The sequence below is a fragment of the Nuphar pumila genome, chromosome 3 (genome assembly GCF_984573655.1).
Source record: "Nuphar pumila chromosome 3, dmNupPumi1.hap1.1, whole genome shotgun sequence".
Lineage (NCBI taxonomy): Eukaryota > Viridiplantae > Streptophyta > Magnoliopsida > Nymphaeales > Nymphaeaceae > Nuphar > Nuphar pumila.
This window is the reverse complement of record NC_143251.1, coordinates 114,127,688-114,150,165: the sequence shown is the minus strand read 5'-3', so window position 1 is coordinate 114,150,165 and position 22,478 is coordinate 114,127,688. Positions and strand designations below refer to the sequence as shown.

Here is a 22,478-nt window from a genome sequence, read left to right as displayed (position 1 = left end):
TAAGTGATGTCTTTTTTGTTGATTAGCTTGAGCATGTTGCTATAGCATCTTTTTATGTATCTATTACTTTTTTTGTTTTCAGATGTCTTGGTAATGTGTCACCTGGTGTATCTTCACACTGGTCAATCTTGAAATTTCCATTCCTTCAAATAGATTAGTTTATGAGCATCTAAGATAGATATCGTTTTCTAGGTTTGTTGGCTTTAATGGATGATTGCAAGGTCTTCAAGGGCACTATAGGGTGTGTTGAATCTTGAGATCCAAGGAATCTTAACCAGAGATCCTTAGATCTTGTCTGAAACCCCTGCCATCGGACTTTAGATCCATGGATTTTTCTTTTCTTTTACATTGGGGGAAGGGGTGGTGAGGCCTAAAATGAGGATCTTAGATCCAGATCTAAGAGAGATCCAAAATCAATCCAAATATTGGGCAGAAATTCTGAATCCAAACATCAATCCAATGTAGCAGGACTGGATCTATATAATCCCAAATAATCATAACAGATTTGAACAAAGAACCGCAAATAAAGGGTTTTCTAATACAAAACAATTACAAACCAAACATTGAGCATTTCAGTAGGCTTGGTTAACTCTGTTTTGTTTTTTAACTAGGTCAATTGAGGCTCAAGAAGCCAGTAAGCAGGCTTCCTATGGACCCAAGTGAGTGGATCTTAGTTTGCTTAGTTTTGCAAGATTCAGTTTGAGTTGGTAGCGTTGTGGTTGAGTCTGTTTGCATCAAGTGATATTAATTGGATATGGACTAAGGGAAGGTCTCAATTGAGTATTGATCCAATATTACAAAGTTTTAAGTGTGTTGTGGTGGGAACCTGGGGGGTTTGTGCCTCACATTGCATTCTGCGGACTAAGTGTGTGAATTTCGCAGTAGGTCAGCTCAAATGATGGTTTGGTTCGCTTTTTTGGAGAGATCCCCATTAGATTGGGCTTCAGATCACCCGCTTGCCTACAAATTGTCTTTTTTAACATGCCCGACATTATCACAGCACTTCAGTTTTGAAGTATGAATGCCAAGGTTCCAGAATGATGGGGTGTAAACTCAAGGGTTTTTAGTTGGTTTGGTTCACTTGTGAAGCAGTTGATGAACAGGTCCTATGTATGCATGTTAACTATTATAAGCATAGTGATGAACATCTTTGTCAGTCCCATCCTTTGGACGGCGTTCTACTAGTTGTGAATAAAATGCAATAATATCACGAGATTTTCTTGGTGATATTTGTGACTATGGTTTCAATGACTAAAGAATTCATCATAATCAAATTCATAATCTTGATCTAGACCGTCTTCTTTCAAGCTTATTTTTGTAGAACTCTATTTTTCAATCTGGTTTACATACATTTAGATAAACCTAGTTGCAGCAGACTTTAGTTCTTCTGCTTAGACCTAAAAATAGTCACCCAAAACTAGACATTCTTTACCACTCTATGCGTCACTATTTCTATTATATCCCTTTCATTTACCAGACGAGACAGTTCTTATAACTCTTGACAAGGACGCCATCCTAATATTACAACAACAACTACGCCATCCTAATATTGTCGACACAAAATCTTCATTTGTTGGATGTCAGTGCAGAATAGAACAGATATCAGTATACTCCATACTGATTTCCTTAATCTATTCCATCAAACTTGAATGGCAAGCACAACTACTAATGGGCTGACAAAATCCACATAGATAACCATAAATACAATGAACATGAAATATGATTTACTGAACCATTCTTTTGACTTCAAATGATGAATGTAAGAGCCTTACCAACTGAACAATTATAAAAATCAAAGCATGATCTCTAATAACAAGCAACCGAAACTTCAACTTCAACCACCAGCGCTGTGGAGGCACATTTGCTCGTAAATAGAAAGTTGCCTTGCACTCAGTACAATGTGCAAAAGCAAATCCCTCCTGGAAAAATAAAAAAGAATAAAGAGAGAGTAAGTCAACAGGATAGACAAGTGATTCACATACAAAAGGAGTATTATAGTAAGGTTTCTTATTAAACCGTATTGAATAGACATTGTAATGAAATGGTGGTCTTCCACGAATGCACTTGAATCACTCAAAAGAAGTATCTAAAAGACACTTTAGACAAGACCCACAAAAGGGTATAAATGGAATAACATAAAAAGAAATAATAAAACTTTATTAATAACAAGAAAATGCTTAACAAGCATTGAGAGTATTTTTACATGAAGGGATGCACCCTTATTTATACAAGTGAGAAGGGGTTAGAGGAGAGCTCTTAAGGAGCTCTCCTTGTAGCCGTTGGACTAGGTCCAATGACTATCCATCTTGACCAATAGTTATTATCTAGTTCCATGAGAACTAGATAATAAATAAATAAAAGGAAAATGAAAGAAAAAATAAAAAATAAAAATTATATTTATAAAAATATATAATAATAATATATAAATATATTATTATTATATATATATTTTTTACATTTTAACACTCCCCTCAAACATACGGTACAATGAGCGAAAGTTTGTCTAAGAGGAAGTGAAATCTAAGAGCCGCGAGAGGTTTGGTGAAGAAGTCTGCTAATTGATATTCTGATGTGACATATGACAGATCAATGGTTCCATGTAAGTATTTTTCTCTGACATAGTGACAATTCATCTCGATGTGTTTAGTGCGCTCGTGGAAAGTCTGGTTGCTTGCTAGATTGCACTCTTGTTATCACAACACATTTGTGAGGCTTGTGTTGCTTCAACTCCTATGTCAGCAAGCAGTCGCCTGAGCCAAACAACTTCTATTGTGATGGTTGCCATGACTCTATATTCAGCTTCAGTGAAGGAAAGAGAGACTTTTTGCTGCTTCTTGTACCTCCATGATATTAGAGATTCACCTAAAAACATGCAAAAACCAGTGGTTGAATGCTTATTATTAGGATCACCTCCCCAGTCAGCATCAGTATAAGCAATTAAATCTAATGATGATGACGTAGACAAGAAGAGGCCTTGTGAGAAAGAACTCTTTAAATATCTAATAATACGTAAAAAACTCCCATGTGAACAAAAGTGAGAGCATGCTGAAATTGACTAGCTGTGTGTACAACATGTGTTATGCCTGACCGAGTGATAGAGAGATAGAAAAGTGTTCCAACAAACTGTCTGAACGGAGTAGGATCATCAAGAAGCTCTCCATCATCAATTTTCATTTTAACATTGACCACTTCTGAAGTGTTCACTTTCTTATCGTCAGTAATGTCAGACCTGGAAACAATATCAAAAGCAAATTTAGATTGAGATATCAAATACCCACGAGGGGAATAAGCAACTTCAAATCCTAAAAAATATCTTAATAATCCTAAGTCAGACATTTCAAAATGAGTTTTAAGAAGAGTTTTGATATCGGCAACTCCTTATTTGTCGCCTTCGATGATGATCATTGTGAAAATCTCTATAAAAAGAAATTTTGTGTATAAACACAATGCTAGAAACACGAAGTGTGCACAAAGAGCACAACGGAGAACTCTCACAAGTGCACAAAGGCACGGATACACATGCACAAAAGCATAAAAAATATCAACTTCAATATATGGGGTCTCAAAAGGGGCTTTACCAAAGCATGAAAAATCTAAAGGGGATCACCCCTATTTATAAGCATTGGAGATATGGGGGGGGGCTCCAACATGTGTATTGAGGGCCCCCTCATGTCACATCCGCCAAAAAGTAAAAATAAAAAAAGGTAAAAAGAAAAATACAAAAAGAAATTGAAAAATAAAAAAGGTACAATCATATTCTCAAGTGAGAATATGCGTAGAATACATGAATTTACATAAATACCCTTATCAGGTTTGAGATATATATTTATATATACACACATAGATAGACACACATATATATACGATATATATATATATATATATATGAATATATATATATAAGAGACTACATTTTAACACCCCCTCAAACTTAGGGTGTCACACCTGAAAGTTTGCCAAAAAGGAAGTTAAATCTTGGAGAGCACAGCGCCTTGGTGAAGAAGTCTACCAGTTGATATTCTGATGTAACATAAGGAAAGTCAATGGTTCTTCTTCAATATTTTTCACAAACATAGTGGCAGTCCATCTCAATATGCTTCGTGCGCTCATGAAATGTGCGATTTTTGGCAATGCAGATTATACTTTTATTATCACAACATAATTTTGTGAGCCCTATAACTTGAATATTCATATCTTCCAACAAGCTGTGAATCCAAACAATCTCCATGGTGGTACATGCCATGGTTCTATACTCAGCTTTGGTGGATGAAAGCGATACTTTCTGTTGCTTCTTGCATCTCCAAGAAATTAACGATTCCCCTAGAAAAATACAAAAACCAGTGGTGGAGTGACGATTATTTGGGTCACCTCCCCAATCAGAATCAGCATAAGCAATTAAATTCAATTCAGAAGAAGATATAAATATCCCCTTGTTTATTGTACCCTTTATGTATCTGATGATGCGGAGAATGACGCTCATATGAACTGTAGTAGGTGCATGTTGAAATTGACTACCAACATGTACTGCATGAGAAATATCAGGCCTCGTAATGCTGAGATACATTAAAGATTCAATCAGTTGTCAGTAAGGTATGAGATCTTTTAGGAGAATCCCATTATCAATCTTCATCTTCGCACTTACTATTTCAGGAGTTTCACAGACCTTGTCATCTGTGATTCCTGATCTGTCAAGAATCTCACAAGCAAGTTTAGTTTGAGACAAAAAATAGCCTATGTGAGAATAGGCAACATCAATTCCTAAAAAATATGTCAGAAATCCTAAGTCTGACATTTCAAAATTTGAAATCAAGATAGATTTAATGCTCTTGATTCCTTTGGTATCATCATTTGTTATTAACATAACATCAACATATAACAGTAATATAACAATTCCTACATCAGATTTCTTAACAAACAATGCAGTGTCAGTATAGCATGAAGAGAAACCATTTTCAGTCATTACATTGTTAAACCTATTGTGCCAATCTTTGGGAGCTTGTTTCAAGCCATAAAGAGCTTTACGAAAATGAAGAACTTTATTTTTAGGAATTTTCATATTAGATGGAGCATTCATGTAGACTTCTTCATTAAGATCACTATTTAAAAAAGCATTTTTGACATTCATTTGGTAAATAGTCCATTTTTAATGAAAGCAATTGTGATGAGACATCTGACAGTAACCATACGAGCTATTGGAGCAAATGTCTCTTAGTCAATCTCGTATTCTTGACTATACCCTTTAGCTACTAGACGAGCTTTATACCTCTCAAGAGATCCATCACTCTTGGTTTTGACTTTGAACACCCATCGACATCCTATAGTTTTCTTTCTACTGAAAAGCGTTTGAAATTCTCAAGTGTTGGCTTTCCTAAGCGCTTTAAGTTCACTCTCCATGGCTTCTCTCTATTCAATACATCGTTTGACATCTTCAAAAATTTCCGGTTCAAAATATGAGTGAATGACACTTAAGCAAGCCTGATATTTAGGAGAGAAAGAATCAAATGATACGAATCTAGAGAGAGTTCTTCTAGTTCTTTCAGTTCTTCTAAGGTTTGAATCATGTGAGAAGATAGATTCGCTAGGTTCACTGTATTTCTCAATAGCACTTCTAAAGGTGTGTCTATCTCTATGAGTATAGGTGATAGGGTCTCTAGTTATATTTTCTTCTTGAAAGGTAGTAGGGTTAGAATTATTGTTGATTTCAACCACTTCATTGTCACTATTATATATTGATTCATCATCACTAGATATGTCATCATCTTTAGATAATAGATCAAAAAGAAAGGAATAGTTAGCATTTTCTAAATGAGATTTATTCTTTTCAAAACCACTATCATTTTCCAAAAATGTTACATTCCTTGAGACATACAACTTATCATTCTTAGTATCATAACATCGAAACTCTTTTTGGGTTTCGAAATAGCCAAGAAAAGTACAAGGAATGACTTTTGGTGAGATTTTATCATTTTTATCTGTGAGGACAAAGCACTTACAACAAAAAACTCTCAATCTATTATAATCGGGTTCTTTTTCATATAGAGTCTCAAAAGGAGAGATTTATCTAAATTTTTAGATGAAAGACGATTGATAAGATAGACGAAAGCAAGAGCCGCCTCGGCCCAAAATTTTTTTGGAATACTTTAGGAAATAAGAAGGGTTCTAGTGGTTTCAATGATATGCCTATGCTTTCTTTCGACCAAACCATTTTGTTGTGGGGTCTTAGAACACGATCTTTGATGGACAATACCATAGTCTTCAAAACATTTCTTAAATTCATTAGATAGATATTCACCTCCGGAATCGGTCTTAAATATCTTTAAATTATTATTAAATTGATTTTTGATCATCATATGATATGATTTAAAACATGAAAAGATTTCATGTTTATGTTTGAGAAAATATATCCAACAATATCGTGAAAAATCATTCATAAAAATCACATAATAGGCAAAACCTCCCTTAGATATGACAGGTGTTGGTCCCCAAACATCCGAATGAATAATTTCAAAAGGTTTAGTGGTAAACATAGATCATTGTTCAAAAAGCATACTTCTCATTTTTCGAAGAATGCAATCATTATAAAAGAAAATATTTTTACAAAGATTTTTAGCAAAGTCCAAATAGGATAACTTAGTAATATTAGGATAACCAAGCTTTTTGTGCCAAACATTTATGTTTTTATGTTTGGCCACATTACAAAAAGGGGTTTTAGGAATTTGAAGAGAGTCTACATAGTATAAATTTCCCTTCCTAGAGCCTTCCCCAATCAACCTCCCGGACCGGTGATCCTGTATTAAACATTTATTAGATGAGAATTGAATGTCACACCCAAGTTCTGAGAGTTGAGAGATGAAAAGTAAGTTCAAATTCAATTTTGGTATAAATCTAATTTTAGGAATAAAGAAGTTTTGGGTTTTAAAATTTTCAATTCCCTTAATTTCAAGAGAAGTGTCATCCGCGGTTGAAACAAAAGATGGTGATGAACTTTCAAAATATTTGGAAAGAGAGGATATATTTGGAGACATATGAAATGAAGCACCGGAATCTAAAAGGCAAGAAGTTTTACCTGGAGGAGGAGTGGACACAGCGGCACCAAAAATAGCTCCCTTAAGAAGAGGTTGAAGAGCTTCCACAATTTGATTTAGAGAGAGAGCTTCATTTGTAGATTCCTCTTTTTGTGGTGAGATGTGGTGGTCATTGCCAGTAATTTCTTTCACTTAGGACAAACCGGTTTGATATGACCCGACTCTTTGCAAAAGTGACACACAATTTTGCTATAGTCCCTTCTTCCGCCTTGACCACCTTGATTTTGGCTTTTAAAATGAGGAGGTTTGTAAGTCCTCAAGTTGTTCCCGGGCCTAGAAACAACATTTGCTCCATCACATTCTTCTTGATTTGTGAGCATTGCAAGAACACTTGGATTTTGCTTACTAATGCCCATACGAGTTTCTTCTCCACTTAATTTCGTAATAACGTCTTCAAGAGAGGGAGAGGTGAAGGAGGATAGGCAAGAAGATCTAATTTGCTCAAACTCGGGATTTAGCCAATTCAAAAAGTTGAAAAATCGATCTTCTTCAAGTTGTTTATGACGAAGCTCTATGGCTTCTCCACTCCATTTGGGTTCAAGCATAACAAGTTCATCCCAAATGGAAGAGAGTTCGGCAAAATATTCTTTTATAGTCATCTCCCCTTGAAGAAGGGTTAGCGCCCTCTTTTGGAGGTAATACTTATGGGACAAATCTCTAGAAGTGTACATCTTCTCAAGGTACTCTCACGCTTGAGAAGCCTTTTTAAACTTTATAATATTGGCGTTAATTCTTGTCTCAATGGAGAAAAAAATCCATGACAAGATCTTGAAGTTCTTCATTTCTCACTCATGTTTTCTACTATACTCCTCAAGAGCCTTAGTTCTTTCATCTCCCTCAAGAATTTTGATTTTGCTTTCTTTAATCAACGTGATTTTAAGCTTCGGTTCAGGAATCAAGCCTTGAACGTAACCCCAAAGCCCTTTTCCTTTAATGTGGGCTTCCATATTTCCGGCCCATACGTGATAATTGAAGCCATTTAACTTGAAACCAAGAGAAAAATGGGAGTCTTTTTCACCCATTAGAGAGGTAAGATGAGAGAAAAAGGGATGTACCACAATAAGATATTAAATCCTGTAGTAATCTTCTAAAATATTGGATAAAGAGGAGTCTTTATGCCAATCACCAAAAAGTTGAAGGCACGCTTCTTGAGGCACTTGATATTGCGAAGAACGGCACAAATTTCTTTCTCCAAGTGACCTTGCTCTGATACCATGTGAATCTCTATAAAAAGAGATTTTGTGTATAAACACAATGCTAGAAACACGAAGTGTGCACAAAGGGCACAACGGAGAACTCTTACAAGTGCACAAAGGCACGGATACACATGCACAAAAGCATAAAAAATATCAACTTCAATATATTGGGTCTCAAAAGGGGCTTTACCAAAGCATGAAAAATCTAAAAAGGATCACCCCAATTTATAAGCATTGGAGACATGGGGGGGCTCCAATACATACATTGGAGCCCCTCCAACGGTTAGAAATGTAACCGTTGGAGGGGGGCTCCAACATGTGTATTGAGGGCCCCCTCATGTCACATCAGCCAAAAGTAAAAATAAAAAAAGGTAAAAAGAAAAATACAAAAAGAAATTGAAAAATAAAAAAGGTACAATCATATTCTCAAGTGAGAATATGTGTAAAATACATGAATTTACATAAATACCCTTATCAGGTTTGATATATATATATATATACACTGTCGATCCCAAGCTCGGATAAAGGAGGAGGGTTGCGGTAGGCCAGTGACAGCCAGCATAAAAACTTAGTCACACCCTATGAATATGAACCAATATGAGAATTTCGTTGGGGCGTTCCCTACTGAGCGACACGTTGTACTCTATAGGCCCGGAGGTAGTGATAAATGGGCAAGGGTTGCTAGGTTGTCGCCCAGAAGCGACACGTCACACCGGCGCTTGGGTGTGGTGTCAAATAGGCAAGGGTTCCCTCACTTTGTTAGACGGGTGGGGGTAAAGAAGATAGTTCAAGACCATAAAATTAGGTTAGCCACTTGGAACATAGGGTCTTTAACTGATAAGTTGGTAGAGTTAGTAGATGTTATGTGTAGGAGAAAGATTGATATTTTATGTCTACAAGAGACCAAATGGGTAGGTGAGAAAGCAAAAGTGATAGAACCTTGGGGATATAAGATTTGGTATACAAGAATAAATAGGAATGGAGTAGGGATTGTTATTAGTCGTGAGTTTATAGATGATGTAGTTGAGGTCCGTAGGAAGGGTGATAGGATTTTACTTATTAAATTAGTATTAGGTACGGATATTATTAATATTATTAGTGTTTATGCACCTCAAGTAGGTTTAGATGATTCCATTAAGTGTCAATTTTGGGAAGATTTACATGGAGTAATACAAGGGATATCTTATGGAGAAAAGCTTTTCATCGGCGGTGACCTTAATGGACATGTAGGCATTAGTAGGGATGGATTTGAGAGTATCCATGGAGGCTATGGTATAGGAGAAAGAAACGAAAGTAGAGAAAGGATTTTAGATTTTGGTTTGTCCTATGATATGATCTTAGCAAACACTTGGTTTAAGAAGAGAGAGTCTCACCTAGTAGCATTTAAAAGTGGGGTTAATACGAGTCAAATATATTTTTTCCTACTTAGAAAGAGAGATAGGGGTTGTTGCATCGATTGTAAGGTTATACCGGGAGAAAGTGTAGCTACACAACATAGAGTCTTAATTTTAGATCTTAGAATTAGAAAATGTCGCAAAAGGGATAGACATACAATAGATCCTAGAATTAAGTGGTGAAAGAAGCTAAACAATGAATGTTTGTAGAGCAGGTAGTTAAGGAAGCTGATTGGTGTCTCGAGGAGGATTCATAATCAATGTGGAATAAGATAGTGGGTGGCATGAGAAAGGTGGCTAAGGAGGTATTGGGTGAGTCTAAAGGCGGTGCACCGCTAGGTAAGGATACATCACGGTGGAACAAGGATGTCAAATTTGCTATTAAGGTTAAAAGAGAGTGTTATAGAAATCTAAGAGTCGTGATAATGAGAATTTGGAAAAGTATATGATAGCAAAGAAGGAAGCTAAAAAAGTAGTTCGAAATGCGAGGGATAAGGTATATAAGGAGGTTTATGACAAGTTGGATACCAAAGAGGGCGAGAAGGATATTTATAGGCTTGCAAAGATGAGAGATAGAAAATCGAGGGATCTGGGTATGGTTAGATGTATCAAAGATGAAACGCAAAGGGTTTTAGTCAAAGATGAGGAGATTAAGGAGAGATGGAAAGATTATTTTGATAAGCTATTTAATGAAAGTCATGCTCAGGATCTTGGAGACTTTTCCATTCCTTTTCATGAGATGAATCGTGACTTCATGTGCAAGATTTAAAAGAAAGAAATTGCAGAGGCTTTGAAGAAAATGAAATCAAGAAAGGCAGTTGGCCCAGATGGTATACCTATCGAGGCTTGGAAATGCTTGGGAGAGAAAGGTTTAGAATGATTGACAAATCTTTTTAACAAGATTTGGCGGACAAATAAGATGCCTAATGAGTGGAGGAAGAGTACTTTGGTGCCTCTATATAAGAATAAGGGTGATATACAAGATTGCACAAACTATCGTGGTATAAAACTCATGAGTCATACTATGAAACTTTGGGAGAAGGTGATTGAGTCTAGGTTGAGGAAGGTTGTCATGATATCGGAGAATCAATTTGGTTTTATGCCTGGAAGATCTACTATGGAAGCTATACATCTTCTTAGACAACTTATTGAGAGAAATAGAGAGAGGAACAAAGATTTGCATATGGTTTTTATTGATTTGGAGAAGGCTTACGATAGAGTACCTAGGGACGTTCTCTGGTGGACAATGATGAAGAAAGGTGTTTTTCTCAAGTACATTAGTATAATTAAAGATATATATGAAGGAGTAGTAACCAATGTCCGCACTTGTGAAGGAGTGACAACCAATTTTCCTATAACGGTTGGGTTACATCAAGGATCTGCTTTAAGCCCTTTCCTATTTGCTATAGTGATGAATGAGCTTACGAGATCAATTCAAGAAAATGTGTCGTGGTGTATGTTGTTTGTTGATGATATTGTTTTGATTGATGAGTCTAGAGCTGGGGTTAATGCTAAGTTAGAATTATGGAGACAGACATTGGAAGCAAGAGGTTTTAAGTTGAGTAAGAGTAAGACAGAATACATGGAATGTCGATTTAGTAAGCAACGAAATAGAGATGGGAGTGTAGTGAAGTTTTGTGAGCAAGAAATACCGGTGGATGATTCTTTCAAATATTTGGGATCTATCATTCAAAAGTTTGGAGAAATTGATGGAGATGTAAATCATAGGATAAAGGTTGGGTGGATGAAATGGAAGAGTGCAACTGGAGTGTTGTGCGATCGTAGAATGGCATTGCGGTTGAAGGGAAAGTTTTATAGGACGACTATTAGGCCCGCTTTACTATATGGTACGGAATGTTGGGCTGCCAAGAGACATCATATTCAAAAAATGAGTGTAGTTGAGATGCGTATGCTGAGATGGATGTGTGGAAATACAATAAAAGATAAGATTCGAAACGAGGAGATACGTAAGAAGGTAGGCGTTGCACCCATTGAAAATAAGATGAGAGAGAATCGTTTACGGTGGTTTGGACATATTCGACGAAGGCCTAATGATGCTCCAGTTAAAAGGATGGAGAAATGAGAAAATATATTAGTTAAAAGAGGTCGGGGTAGGCCTAAGAAGACTTGGATGGAGATGATAGGAAAGGATATGAATGCTTTGAACCTCACCAAGGACATGGCATTGGATAGAAATGATTGGATGAGAAGGATTCATGTGGAAGACCCAAAATGATTTTCTTTTTTTGGTTCATATCGCCAACCCCAATTGTTTTGGGATAAAGGCGTAGTTATTGTTGTTATTGTTGTATATATACTTAGATAGACACACACACACACACATATATATATATATATACACACGATATATATATGTGTGTATCTTTCTATATTTATATATATAAGAGACCATTTTAACAGATCATATCATCCACATAAAGAAGAAGAATGATGATACCTGCATCAGATTTCTTAATAAATAAAGCAGTGTCAATAAAAAAAGAGTAAAATCAAATATCAATCATAACATGACTAAATCTGTCGTACCAAGCTTTTAGTGCCTGTTTAAGGCCATAAAAGGCCTTCTCAAGACGAAGAGTTTTACCCTTAGGAATACTAACACCAGGCAGGGCGTCCATGTAAACTTCTTCCACAAGACTTTCATTCAAAAAGGCATTGTTGGCATCCATTTGAAATATAGGCTATTTTCTAATAGAAGCCAAGGCAATTAGAGTTCTAACAGTGGTCATACGGGCCACAGGGGCAAAGGTTTCTTCATAGTCAACGCCATATTCTTGAGCATAACCTTTTGTCACTAATCGGGCCTTATACCTTTCCAGGGTCCCATCACTTTTGGTTTTGGCTTTATAGACCCATCAACAGCCTATTGGTTTCTTTCCTAGAGGAATGTCTTGAATAGACCATGTGTTGGCCTTTTCTAATGCATCCAGTTCTGTTTTCATGGCTTCAATCCATTCTATATGATTTTTTGCCTCAAAATAGGATAAGGGTTCATCATAAGATTGTACTAATGCAATAGCTACCCTATACGTGGGTGAAAAAGATTCGTAAGATACAAATTTTCCTGGGGGTCTAGAGATTCTAGAAGTCCTTCTGGGGGGAACTTCAGAATACTTTTCTAATGCACATGGAGGGTTTTGCTCGTCGTCTCTTCGTCTTGAATATTGTAAACCAACATCCCTGTAGGTTTGGTCTTCGTTATCAATATCATTGTCAAAGGTAATAAGACTTTGATCATTGTCAAAGTCACACTCAAAATCCCATTCACTAGATTTTGAAGTTAAATCAATTAAAAAGGAATATTCAGTAATATCCTTGGATTTCTCACTTTCAAAAGCACTTTCTTTTTCTAAAAAAGACACATTTCTTGATACATATAATTTTCCATTTTGAAGATCAAAGCACCTGCAGCCTTTCTTATTTTTAGCATATTCTAAAAAGCCACATCAAATTGCACGAGAAGAAAATTTATCATTTTTTTTTAAATACAAAACATTTGTAGCCAAAGACTCTTAATTTAGAATAATCAGGAAATAAATTGAGAAGTTTTTCTATTGGAGGTAAATTCCTTAATGAGGAAGATGGCATTCTATTAATGAGATAGGTGGAAGTTAAAGTAGCCTCAACCCAAAACCCTTTTGGAATGTGACTTGCAACTAGTAAGGTTTTAGTAGTTTCCATAATGTGTCGATGCTTACGTTCGGCAGACCATTCTGTTGTGGAGTGTGTGGGCATGATCATTGATGTGTAATGCCATGTAGATTAAGATAGTCTTTGAATTCTTTAGACATAAATTCTCTTCCTGAATCAGTGCAAAAAATGAAAATATTACTTTGAAATTTGTTTGTAACTATCTTATGAAATATTTGAAAGTGAGTAAAAACTTCGGATTTATGTTTAAGAAAATAAATTCAAGTGTGTCTAGAAAAATCATCAACAAAGATGACATAATAGGCATAACTGCCTTTAGAGATAAGTGGTGCAGGTCCCCAAACATCCGAATGTTAACTCAAGAGGTTTTGTAGAGACAAAAGTTCTATTAGAAAAAGATAATCTTTTCATTTAACCAAGAATGCAGTCTTTACAAGAAAAACTTTCAGAATTACAAAATTTTCTTAAATTTAGAAAGTATTGAATTTTAGACATATGAGGATGGCCAAGTCTTTTGTGCCATAACTCTGTTTCTAATTTTTGAACATTTAAGCAAAATACATTCTTGGGTAATTCCAAAAAGTCCATGTAATATAGTCCTCCTTCTCTATGGCCTTCCCCAATCAGCTTCCCTGACTGGCGGTCATGTATCCAACAACCATTAGAAGAGAAGGAGATATTACATCCATAATCAGATATTTTTGACACAGATAAGATATTCAAATTTAGTTTAAGAACATATCTAACCTCTAGAATACAAAAAAAATGGATTTTTGAAAACTTTCAAAACATCCTACTCATTTTATTTCAAGAGACTATCTGCTGTAAAAACCTTTGATATACTTGAGAGTTGTTTTTAATACATTCGGATAGAATTTTTTCATTTGAGGTCATGTGAAACGAGACACCAAAATCTAAAAGCCAAGGGAAGTTACCTGGACCGAAAACAGATGCGACTGCCACTCCAGTTGAGGCTTCAGTTGAAGAGGATACCCCTTTGACAAGAAGTTGAAGAATCTCCATTAGTTGAGCCATAGATACAGGTGCATCTTGATCTTTTAGCTCGGTTTCAACAGATGTGGCCCTCTTCTTGTCTCTTCTTTTTAATTTTGGACATTGAGGCCTATAGTGCCCTGGTTCATGACAGTAATGACAAATAACTTTTTTTTGTCAAACTCACCACTCTGTCTTCCAAAATGAGGCGGCTTATAAGTGCGAGTGTGATTTCCTGGTCTAGACACTGCTAGAACAGAATCATCATCAACTTTTGAAGTATGTTTTCTTAGTCAATTTTCCTCCATAGTAAGTTCTTCAATAGTATCCACAATAGTAGAAATTTTTCCACAATGAAGAAGGGTCGATTTGGTGGATTCAAATTTCGACCTTAAACCATTCCCAAATTGGTAAAAGTGTTTCATATCGAGTTACTTTTGGCGAAGCTCGATATCCTCGGTACAATACCACTTTGGCTCTAAAAGAACTTACTATGGAGGAAAAAAGAGTCAATTCTTCCCAAAGTTCGGATAACTCATTGTAATATTCATGAATGAATTTGTCTTTTTGAGTCATTGTCCGAACTTTTTCTTATAGATTGCACACATGTGCAATATCTTTAAGAGAATACATGTTTTTAAGGTATTCCCATGCCTTATCGGCATGTTCAAATTTAGCGAGGCTAGAGCATTTTTTAATGTCTATGCTATTACTAAGCCATGACATAATTTTTGCAAGACCCATCCTCCACTCTTTCCATTTTTTTCATATGAGGCTAAAGCCTTGATCTTCTCGTCTTCCGTTAGAAGAACTTCTTTATCACCTTTCTTTCTTGTTGAATGATAGTTTAGGTTCCGAATTGAAACCATCCACTATTCCCCATAAACCTTTTCCCCATATGTGGTGCTTTATAATTGAAGTCTACATTACATAATTAGTATCATTCAACTTCATGGGTATGATGGTGATCTTATCATTGTCATTCATCTTTGTGAAGAAAATAGGAGAAGAAAAAGAAAGAAAGTAGAGAGAAGAGAAGAGAGAGAGAATACAATACTATTTTGTAGCTCAAGTCCTCATTTCTTCAAATGAATCTTCTTGTAGTCGAAAATGAAGTGATAAAACACTTTTTGGCAAGTGATAAAACACTCTTTGCAAGAATAAGGTGATAACACACCTTTGCAAGTGAAGCACAGAAATCAAGGCAGAAGCTTTTCAAGATCTAAAAATTCTCTCGCTTTGATACCATGTAATGAAATTGTGGTCTTCCACGAATGCACTTGAATCACTCAAAAGAAGTGTCTAAAAGACACTTTAGACAAGACCCACAAAAGAGTATAAATGGAATAACATAAAAAGAAATAATAAAACTTTATTAATAACAAAAAAATGCTTAACAAGCATTGGAAGTATTTTTACATGAGGGGATGCACCCCTGTTTATACAAGTGAGAAGGGGTTAGAGGAGAGCTCTTAAGGAGCTCTCCTTGTAGCTGTTTCTAGAGTCCAACGACTATGCATATGGTCAAGTTCCAATTGAAACTTGACCAATAGTTATTATCTAGTTCCATGAGAACTAGATAATAAATAAATAAAAGGAAAATGAAAGAAAAAATAAAAAAATAAAAATTATATTTACAAAAATATATATAATAATAATATATAAATATATTATATATATATATGTATTTTACATTTTAACAGACATTTCCAAAAATAACCAAATTTCTCAATCCTCAATGAAATAGTTAATATGCATCTGGAAGTAGCTGCATACTAAGCAAACTGCTCAGAAACCTATAATATCTATTGTCCTTACCAATATGTGATCAACAGAAAAAAAAACAGCAAACAAAACTCTTTAAATATTAGAACACCACCAATGCAACAAAAACATACAGATATGAAAGGTGGAGTAAGATGAATACCTTGGTTGACCTCCAATTATCAAGGCAGGATCTATGGACATATTTCTGTGTACCTCTGCAATGGCAGGGGGCAATCAGATCTTCACCTACAAATAGAAACAACATTTCTTTATAAAAAAAAACATGCTGTGTAAGGGATTAATGCTCAGAGGACACTGTTCACAGCTTATCTAAGAGAACTGCTGTCTCACTTGGTAACAGGATGACAATTAAAGTACAAGTCATAAATTCTTAGTAGGGACCTCCGATATCAAGGCAAATCCGACATTGCCGTTGGTCTGTGCTAATGAGATTGCTATGCTCATCAACATCAAAAACTTGTCCAGCATCATCTTCCATAAGAACAGCAGTATCCGTAGGTCGAATTTCACTAGAAGATAGAGGCTCGGTGGAGCTGCACATGGAGTTGGGCATGTGCAAAGTTGATTCCATGTTGGAAAGCAATTTTGCTTGATCATCATTTGCTGCCAACTGCATTGAAACACCTTCTTGATCAATAATCTGCTGCACCACACATTATCAAAAAGGTCAACACAGTTGACCATTTAAATGAAACTTAAAATTCTGCAGAGTAGAATATTTGGGCAGGGAAATACTAACTGTACATGCTATCCCTTTTTTTTAAACAACTAGGTGAAACAGCCTTTTGTCTAGCAGAGGACCTAGATGTTATACCTATCAGAAGACAGGCAAAATGCATATATATCATGTATCAAATATGAGATTTATGCACCATCAAACTCTAGTAGATACCATAAATCTTTTCATTGAAATGTAATCAAAGTAAAGGATATTGTTATGAATAACCATTCTACGTCTAGCATGCTTGGAGAGAGTGGTTGAACACCATCATAGGCATATACACGATATCGTCATACATAAGCACACATAATTGACTGCATCCACTAGCTCCTCTGCTCAAGTCCATCGACGACCAGCAAAATTCCATCACAATGTAGCTTCAGGTAGCAACCCAAGCTGAATCCGAAACTCTCCAAACCATCGTTTGTAACCTGGTCTCCACGATTCAATCACCAGATAACTCCAATGAACTCAGGTGGCAGCCCGAGTTAATCTAAGCCATAAAAGGCTTAACCAATTCGTCATTGATCCAAATGACTCACATCAATTTGCTTTTACCAACCAACCATAGAAGTAAAGTCTATCAGCTACTTGAAAATTTATCACTTTTCGACTATTTCGCATACCATTCAATTATGAGACACTTTTCATCAATTCTCCCATGAAAAATAGAATAACCATCGATGTGGAAATACGAAATTTCTCAAACAATTAAAACATCTCTCCCAATTGCTATTAATCATAGCTAGTAAAACAATAACATACAAAATGAGTTTAAAAGAAAAGCTCAGAATCCAAATTATCATATGAATGCGAACCATCGGAAGACCTAAATTCGCAAACTTCTGAAACTCTACAATTCTATCCAAATCAATCATGAAATACCAACAGAAAAGAATTTAAAAAAAAACACGTTTTGAGGACAATCGAGATCGTTGTTCATGATATTTTACAAGAAAATCGAGGTCGACATGATCGATAACCACGAAATGGAGCGCCGGGAATCGAACCCCCGGCCGATAAAAGGAAAATTAGAAAACCGAAATTTTGGATAAAATAACACGAAATGCTAGCGCAGAAATCACCTGGTTTTCATGAATCCGAGAGCGCGCTTTGCGAAATCCCAATGAAATTCGGGATCTTGGTGAGCCGAGAACTCTCCAAATCGGGATTTTGTGGGATCTCCGGCTGAGACATTATCGGTTGCTGCAGCTGTGGACGCCTCGAATTCGGGATCTATATAGCGGCGATGGCACCGTGCGGTTCGCACGTGTCTCACATGCAATGCGCACGTGCTTATGTTTGCCACTGGACGCACGTGTAGGCATCTGAAGCGGGTACCGGATCCATTATCCGAACCGATCGTAGTGCATCTCTGAGTGTTGGTCTTCTTTTTCACGAACCCAACATTGCTCGGTTTGGTCTTGGCTTATTTGGATCCATGCCGGTAGTGCCAATCACTGTACCCGGGTCCGCTTGTACAACCCAGACCGGACCTTTGATGGGTTCGGTTGGCTAGAGCATAATTAGGGTGCAAAGGGTTCATAAACTAAAATCCAAATTTGAAAGAATGGGCCTGTTTATGAATCCACATCTGACTCGAATCTCGCAATGGAATCCCCAATCCAGCTATGATCTCAGTTTTTGTGGTACTGGATCCACAAAAGAAAACGAGTAAATTATAATGATTTCATGTAGAAAAGTTAAAATGGGCTTTGTTAGACCTAATTTCAACTCAAATCCAATTACGCCCGTCCATATTTCGTTCTCATCTGACCCGGATTCAGATACATGTACTATCCAGATCAGACAACATTAGTCGTATTTGGGTTGGACCCGATGCCAAACTCCAAGGGACTGTGATTCTTACATATGTAGATAGCTTAAAAAATCATTATAATCGTTAGCACCTTGTCGACATTTTTTTAAAATTTAATTATCCCATATTAACTATGAAATGTATTTGCCCTAAAGGGGTTTGTCTTAGTGGGATTGGGATCTAGGCCACTAGGGAGGCGGTATAGTTTCAAATTCCATGAGTGTTACCTCTTGCACAAGCCCAAGCATGGCGACTCTAAGCCCATGAAGTTTTACAGTGGTAGGGACAGCACAACTAGGACTTTGATCTTGGGAGAACATAAAAAAAAGAAACCATGGTTTTAAAACCCAATGACTCATCACTCGGCTCATCCTTGGGTGACTCGTGACTCAGCCGGGTTAACTCGGTGACTCGGCGGGCATGTTAACTTTATATTTTATATAAAAATATATAAATATATGCATATACTATCTATATTTTATAGTAATTTTACCAATATATTATATACAATACGTATTATATGATATTTTTTATAATATATTTAATGTATAATTTTATTAATACATGTATAACCATATTTTTATATATAATATATATAATATATATCATATATATTATATTTATATTATATTTTATATAATATATATAATTATATATATAATATATTATATATGTATACTTATGCATGACTTGCCCTAAGTTTTGTAAAAAGCAGAGTTCAACCTATTTCTTGACCCAATGATTGGGCGATCTTGTCCGAGTCAACCGAGTCATTGGGTTGACCCAGCGAGCTTTTAAATAAAAGGATTATATCTGTAGTATTTTTTCAATTTTTTTTGTGTGTGACTTGGACTCTAAATAAGCCCAATTTATATCACGTCAGAATGAGTTAATTGGTCTTTTCTTCATAACAATTCATTTCTTGTGAGTCGTTATTTTTAGTCGTATGATTCTGACCGACTTTATTTCTCCATTTTAAAAGTGCTAATCTTTACCATTTTGGCATGTTGGAACACTTCAGCCAAAAACATGATTTTATAAAATTGAGATCTCAAGTCTAGAGGCCCATTATTAAGATTGTTATCATGAATGTTTTAGTTGCTTTAGGGTATATTTGATGGCATACCCAAAATTGGATGGAACAACCGAAGGTAAAAGACAGGGCATATGTTTTGTTTGTTCCGTAACAATTGTATTATGTCCAATGTTTGTTTCAACTGAACAAGAAGTTGTATTCCTTATGTTTAGCATTTGATTTTTAAACTGTACAGATAACTTGGACACATGGATAATGGATCATATAACTTTGTTTTGGATAGTACAACTTGATCTGGCCAACCATATAAGTGTTTTCATATGTTTATTAAGAAGTTTAAAATTGGGATGTAGATTTTGAGTTGGATCTAAAAAAAATTGTTTGAAATTTAGATAATTTGGGAAAAATAAGAATTGATATTTCTTTGATATATATATATATATATGCTTTAATCGATATTATATTAGATCTAAATATGAAAGTTTATCAAAAAGTTATGGATTTTAGCCCCAAATATAGATCTCAAGCTAGATCCCAGTACGGAAAAAATGTTTAAATTTTTGGTAATTTGAGAAAAAATAAGAATTCATATTTTTCTATACACGAATTCAAAAATCATAAATAAATCATAAAACCTTGAAATGCAAAAAAATAAATTATAAATAAACCAAAAAACCCTAAACAACAAGAAAAACCCATAAAATTATAGAAATCATAAACATAAAATTAAATATAAAAATTTAAGTTATGAATTAGGGTTTTTTGAATTAAATATAAAAAATAAGAAATTTCTTTGATAGAATCACAAATTTTTAATTAGTTTTTTATGTTTAATTTGGTTAAGGCTTTTTTTCTTTGATTGGGTTTGAAATAAGGCTTTTTATATTTAAATTTATGGTTTCTTTGATTTTATAGTTTATTTATTATTTATTTTTGTTGTAGCTTATGATTTTTTGTTTTATTTATGATTTACTTTTTTACAGTTTAGGGTTTATTTATAATTTATTTTCTTGTAGTTTATTTATTTTCAAATAACAAAAATATGATTTCTTATTTGAGTCAAAACAAATGCTGGATGAAGAACAATTGTTACAGAAAAGACAACACATGTTCTGTCTATTATGTTCTGCTGTTCTGTCCAATCTTGAAAAAACAATCAAACGCACCCTTAGGGGACAACTTAATTATCTGCATCCACTATTGTCCACGCTTTTCATTATCAATTGCTGTTATAATTTCTCATAAATTATCGGTTGTATGTCTGGCTTTTTTCTTGTCAGTGGTTCCACATATTGTAATGTTCCTTTTCAACCTCAAATTGGCCTTCACACGGGGGGCAGGTGACCACTGACGAGTTTTGTCATGGGTAACCTTTAGTGATTTTTTTGCTATGGATCAGACCATTTCGTATGAATATCAATAATACTAATGGAATAACCTTAAAGCCTGGGAGAACAATGAAAAAATTGATGTAAGAAATGGGAGGGAAATGAAAGAAAACATTAGCCTTTTTGCAACATCAAGACAACTGGTTGCAAAACAAAATCTTACCTATAGAACCAAAGGCGTTCATTAGATGTGATAGGGGAAGAGACTACAAAAACATGAATGCAGAGCAGAGCATGAGCATGATCAGATCCTCCACTTTGTAACCTTGAATCATAAGAGAATTGAGGGCTTATAGCATATCCGATTGGAGAGTCTTCCTTTGGGATGGAAACACCATTTACATGCATTGCCAAAATGTGATGTTGAGGATAGAATTACCAAAGACATCCTCTTGTGAATGGTGTCCAAATGTGGTGATAGGGCCGCCAACTCCATTTACAATGAAGTGTTTTGGCAACCACAGACACCAAAGAGTCGGAGAGTATGAAAGCACTGAGGAAAGATCAACAGGACTCCCATTCAAGGCTCCCAAACAGAGGCTAAGCCTCATTGGTGAGACGAGGCAAATGGACTGGCGTTCTTTAGGTTGGGTCCATGCTTGGTTTGGGCTCAACCGATGAGCTTAGGGCCTGTACTGAGCGTGGCCTGTTTTTTATGCCGGTTAGATGCTTGGGCAATGCGTAGCCCGGCCTGAACCGTATTAAAACATTGATAATAAATAATTTACCACATTATATAACATCACCATTTGAAGATTACACGAACAAATTCCAATTGGATTGCCATTCTGTACATCTAGAGAACGTCCTAATCATTTCTTAAAACTGACTCAAATTACTAACATGAGCTTGAAATAATCTCTTCACTTAATTCTCTATAAATCTTGGGATTTCAAGATAGTATAATAAAGCTCCAAATATAAATAATAGGCAAGCTTTGTAACAAAAAGAAAAAAGAACTGCAGAGTTTTAAATGCAGTTGAACAGAAACCAACCGCGAAAAAATGTTTATTTTGAATTCAATGGCTAACCTCTCTCTCTCTCTCTACCAAACAAGTAGTCTCTAACATTTGTGGGTGCATAAAATTCATATGCTGCAGAAAACCTTTGTGGTAGGCTCAGAGCCTGAAGAAGATTCTAAACTAATTTCAGCAGCTTATTAGATTGTTGCATTTTCAGTGTCCTGGGTTCAGTTTCAGGTTCCAGACCCGTCTTGCTGGCTAGTTTCATTGCCACATTTTAAGCATTATGATCCCACGACAATCGTAGAAGCATTATTTTACCTGCAGAAACAAAAATATCCAAAAATTCTCCAGACAGATGAACTGTAAAACCATCGATTGTAACACAATTCTTCAATAACTTGCTTACCAGTGACTGCTCTAA

The 22,478-nt window shown here is 35.5% G+C and overlaps 1 protein-coding gene across 1 annotated transcript in view; it reads right to left on the bottom strand.

Moving 5' to 3' along the window:
• LOC149843358 (uncharacterized) overlaps nucleotides 1-18,036 on the bottom strand; it is a 37,038-nt gene extending 19,002 nt beyond the window's left edge. The window contains exons 1-4 of the mRNA XM_089999743.1: nucleotides 17,935-18,036; nucleotides 16,510-16,738; nucleotides 16,268-16,353; nucleotides 1,773-1,919 (exon numbers count right to left, since the gene is read on the bottom strand). Of these exons, the coding sequence (XP_089855869.1) occupies nucleotides 1,773-1,919; nucleotides 16,268-16,353; nucleotides 16,510-16,699 (423 nt within the window). The 5' untranslated portion in view covers nucleotides 16,700-16,738; nucleotides 17,935-18,036. The remainder of the gene's footprint in view (nucleotides 1-1,772; nucleotides 1,920-16,267; nucleotides 16,354-16,509; nucleotides 16,739-17,934) is intronic.
• Between the last annotated feature and the right edge of the window lie 4,442 nt (nucleotides 18,037-22,478).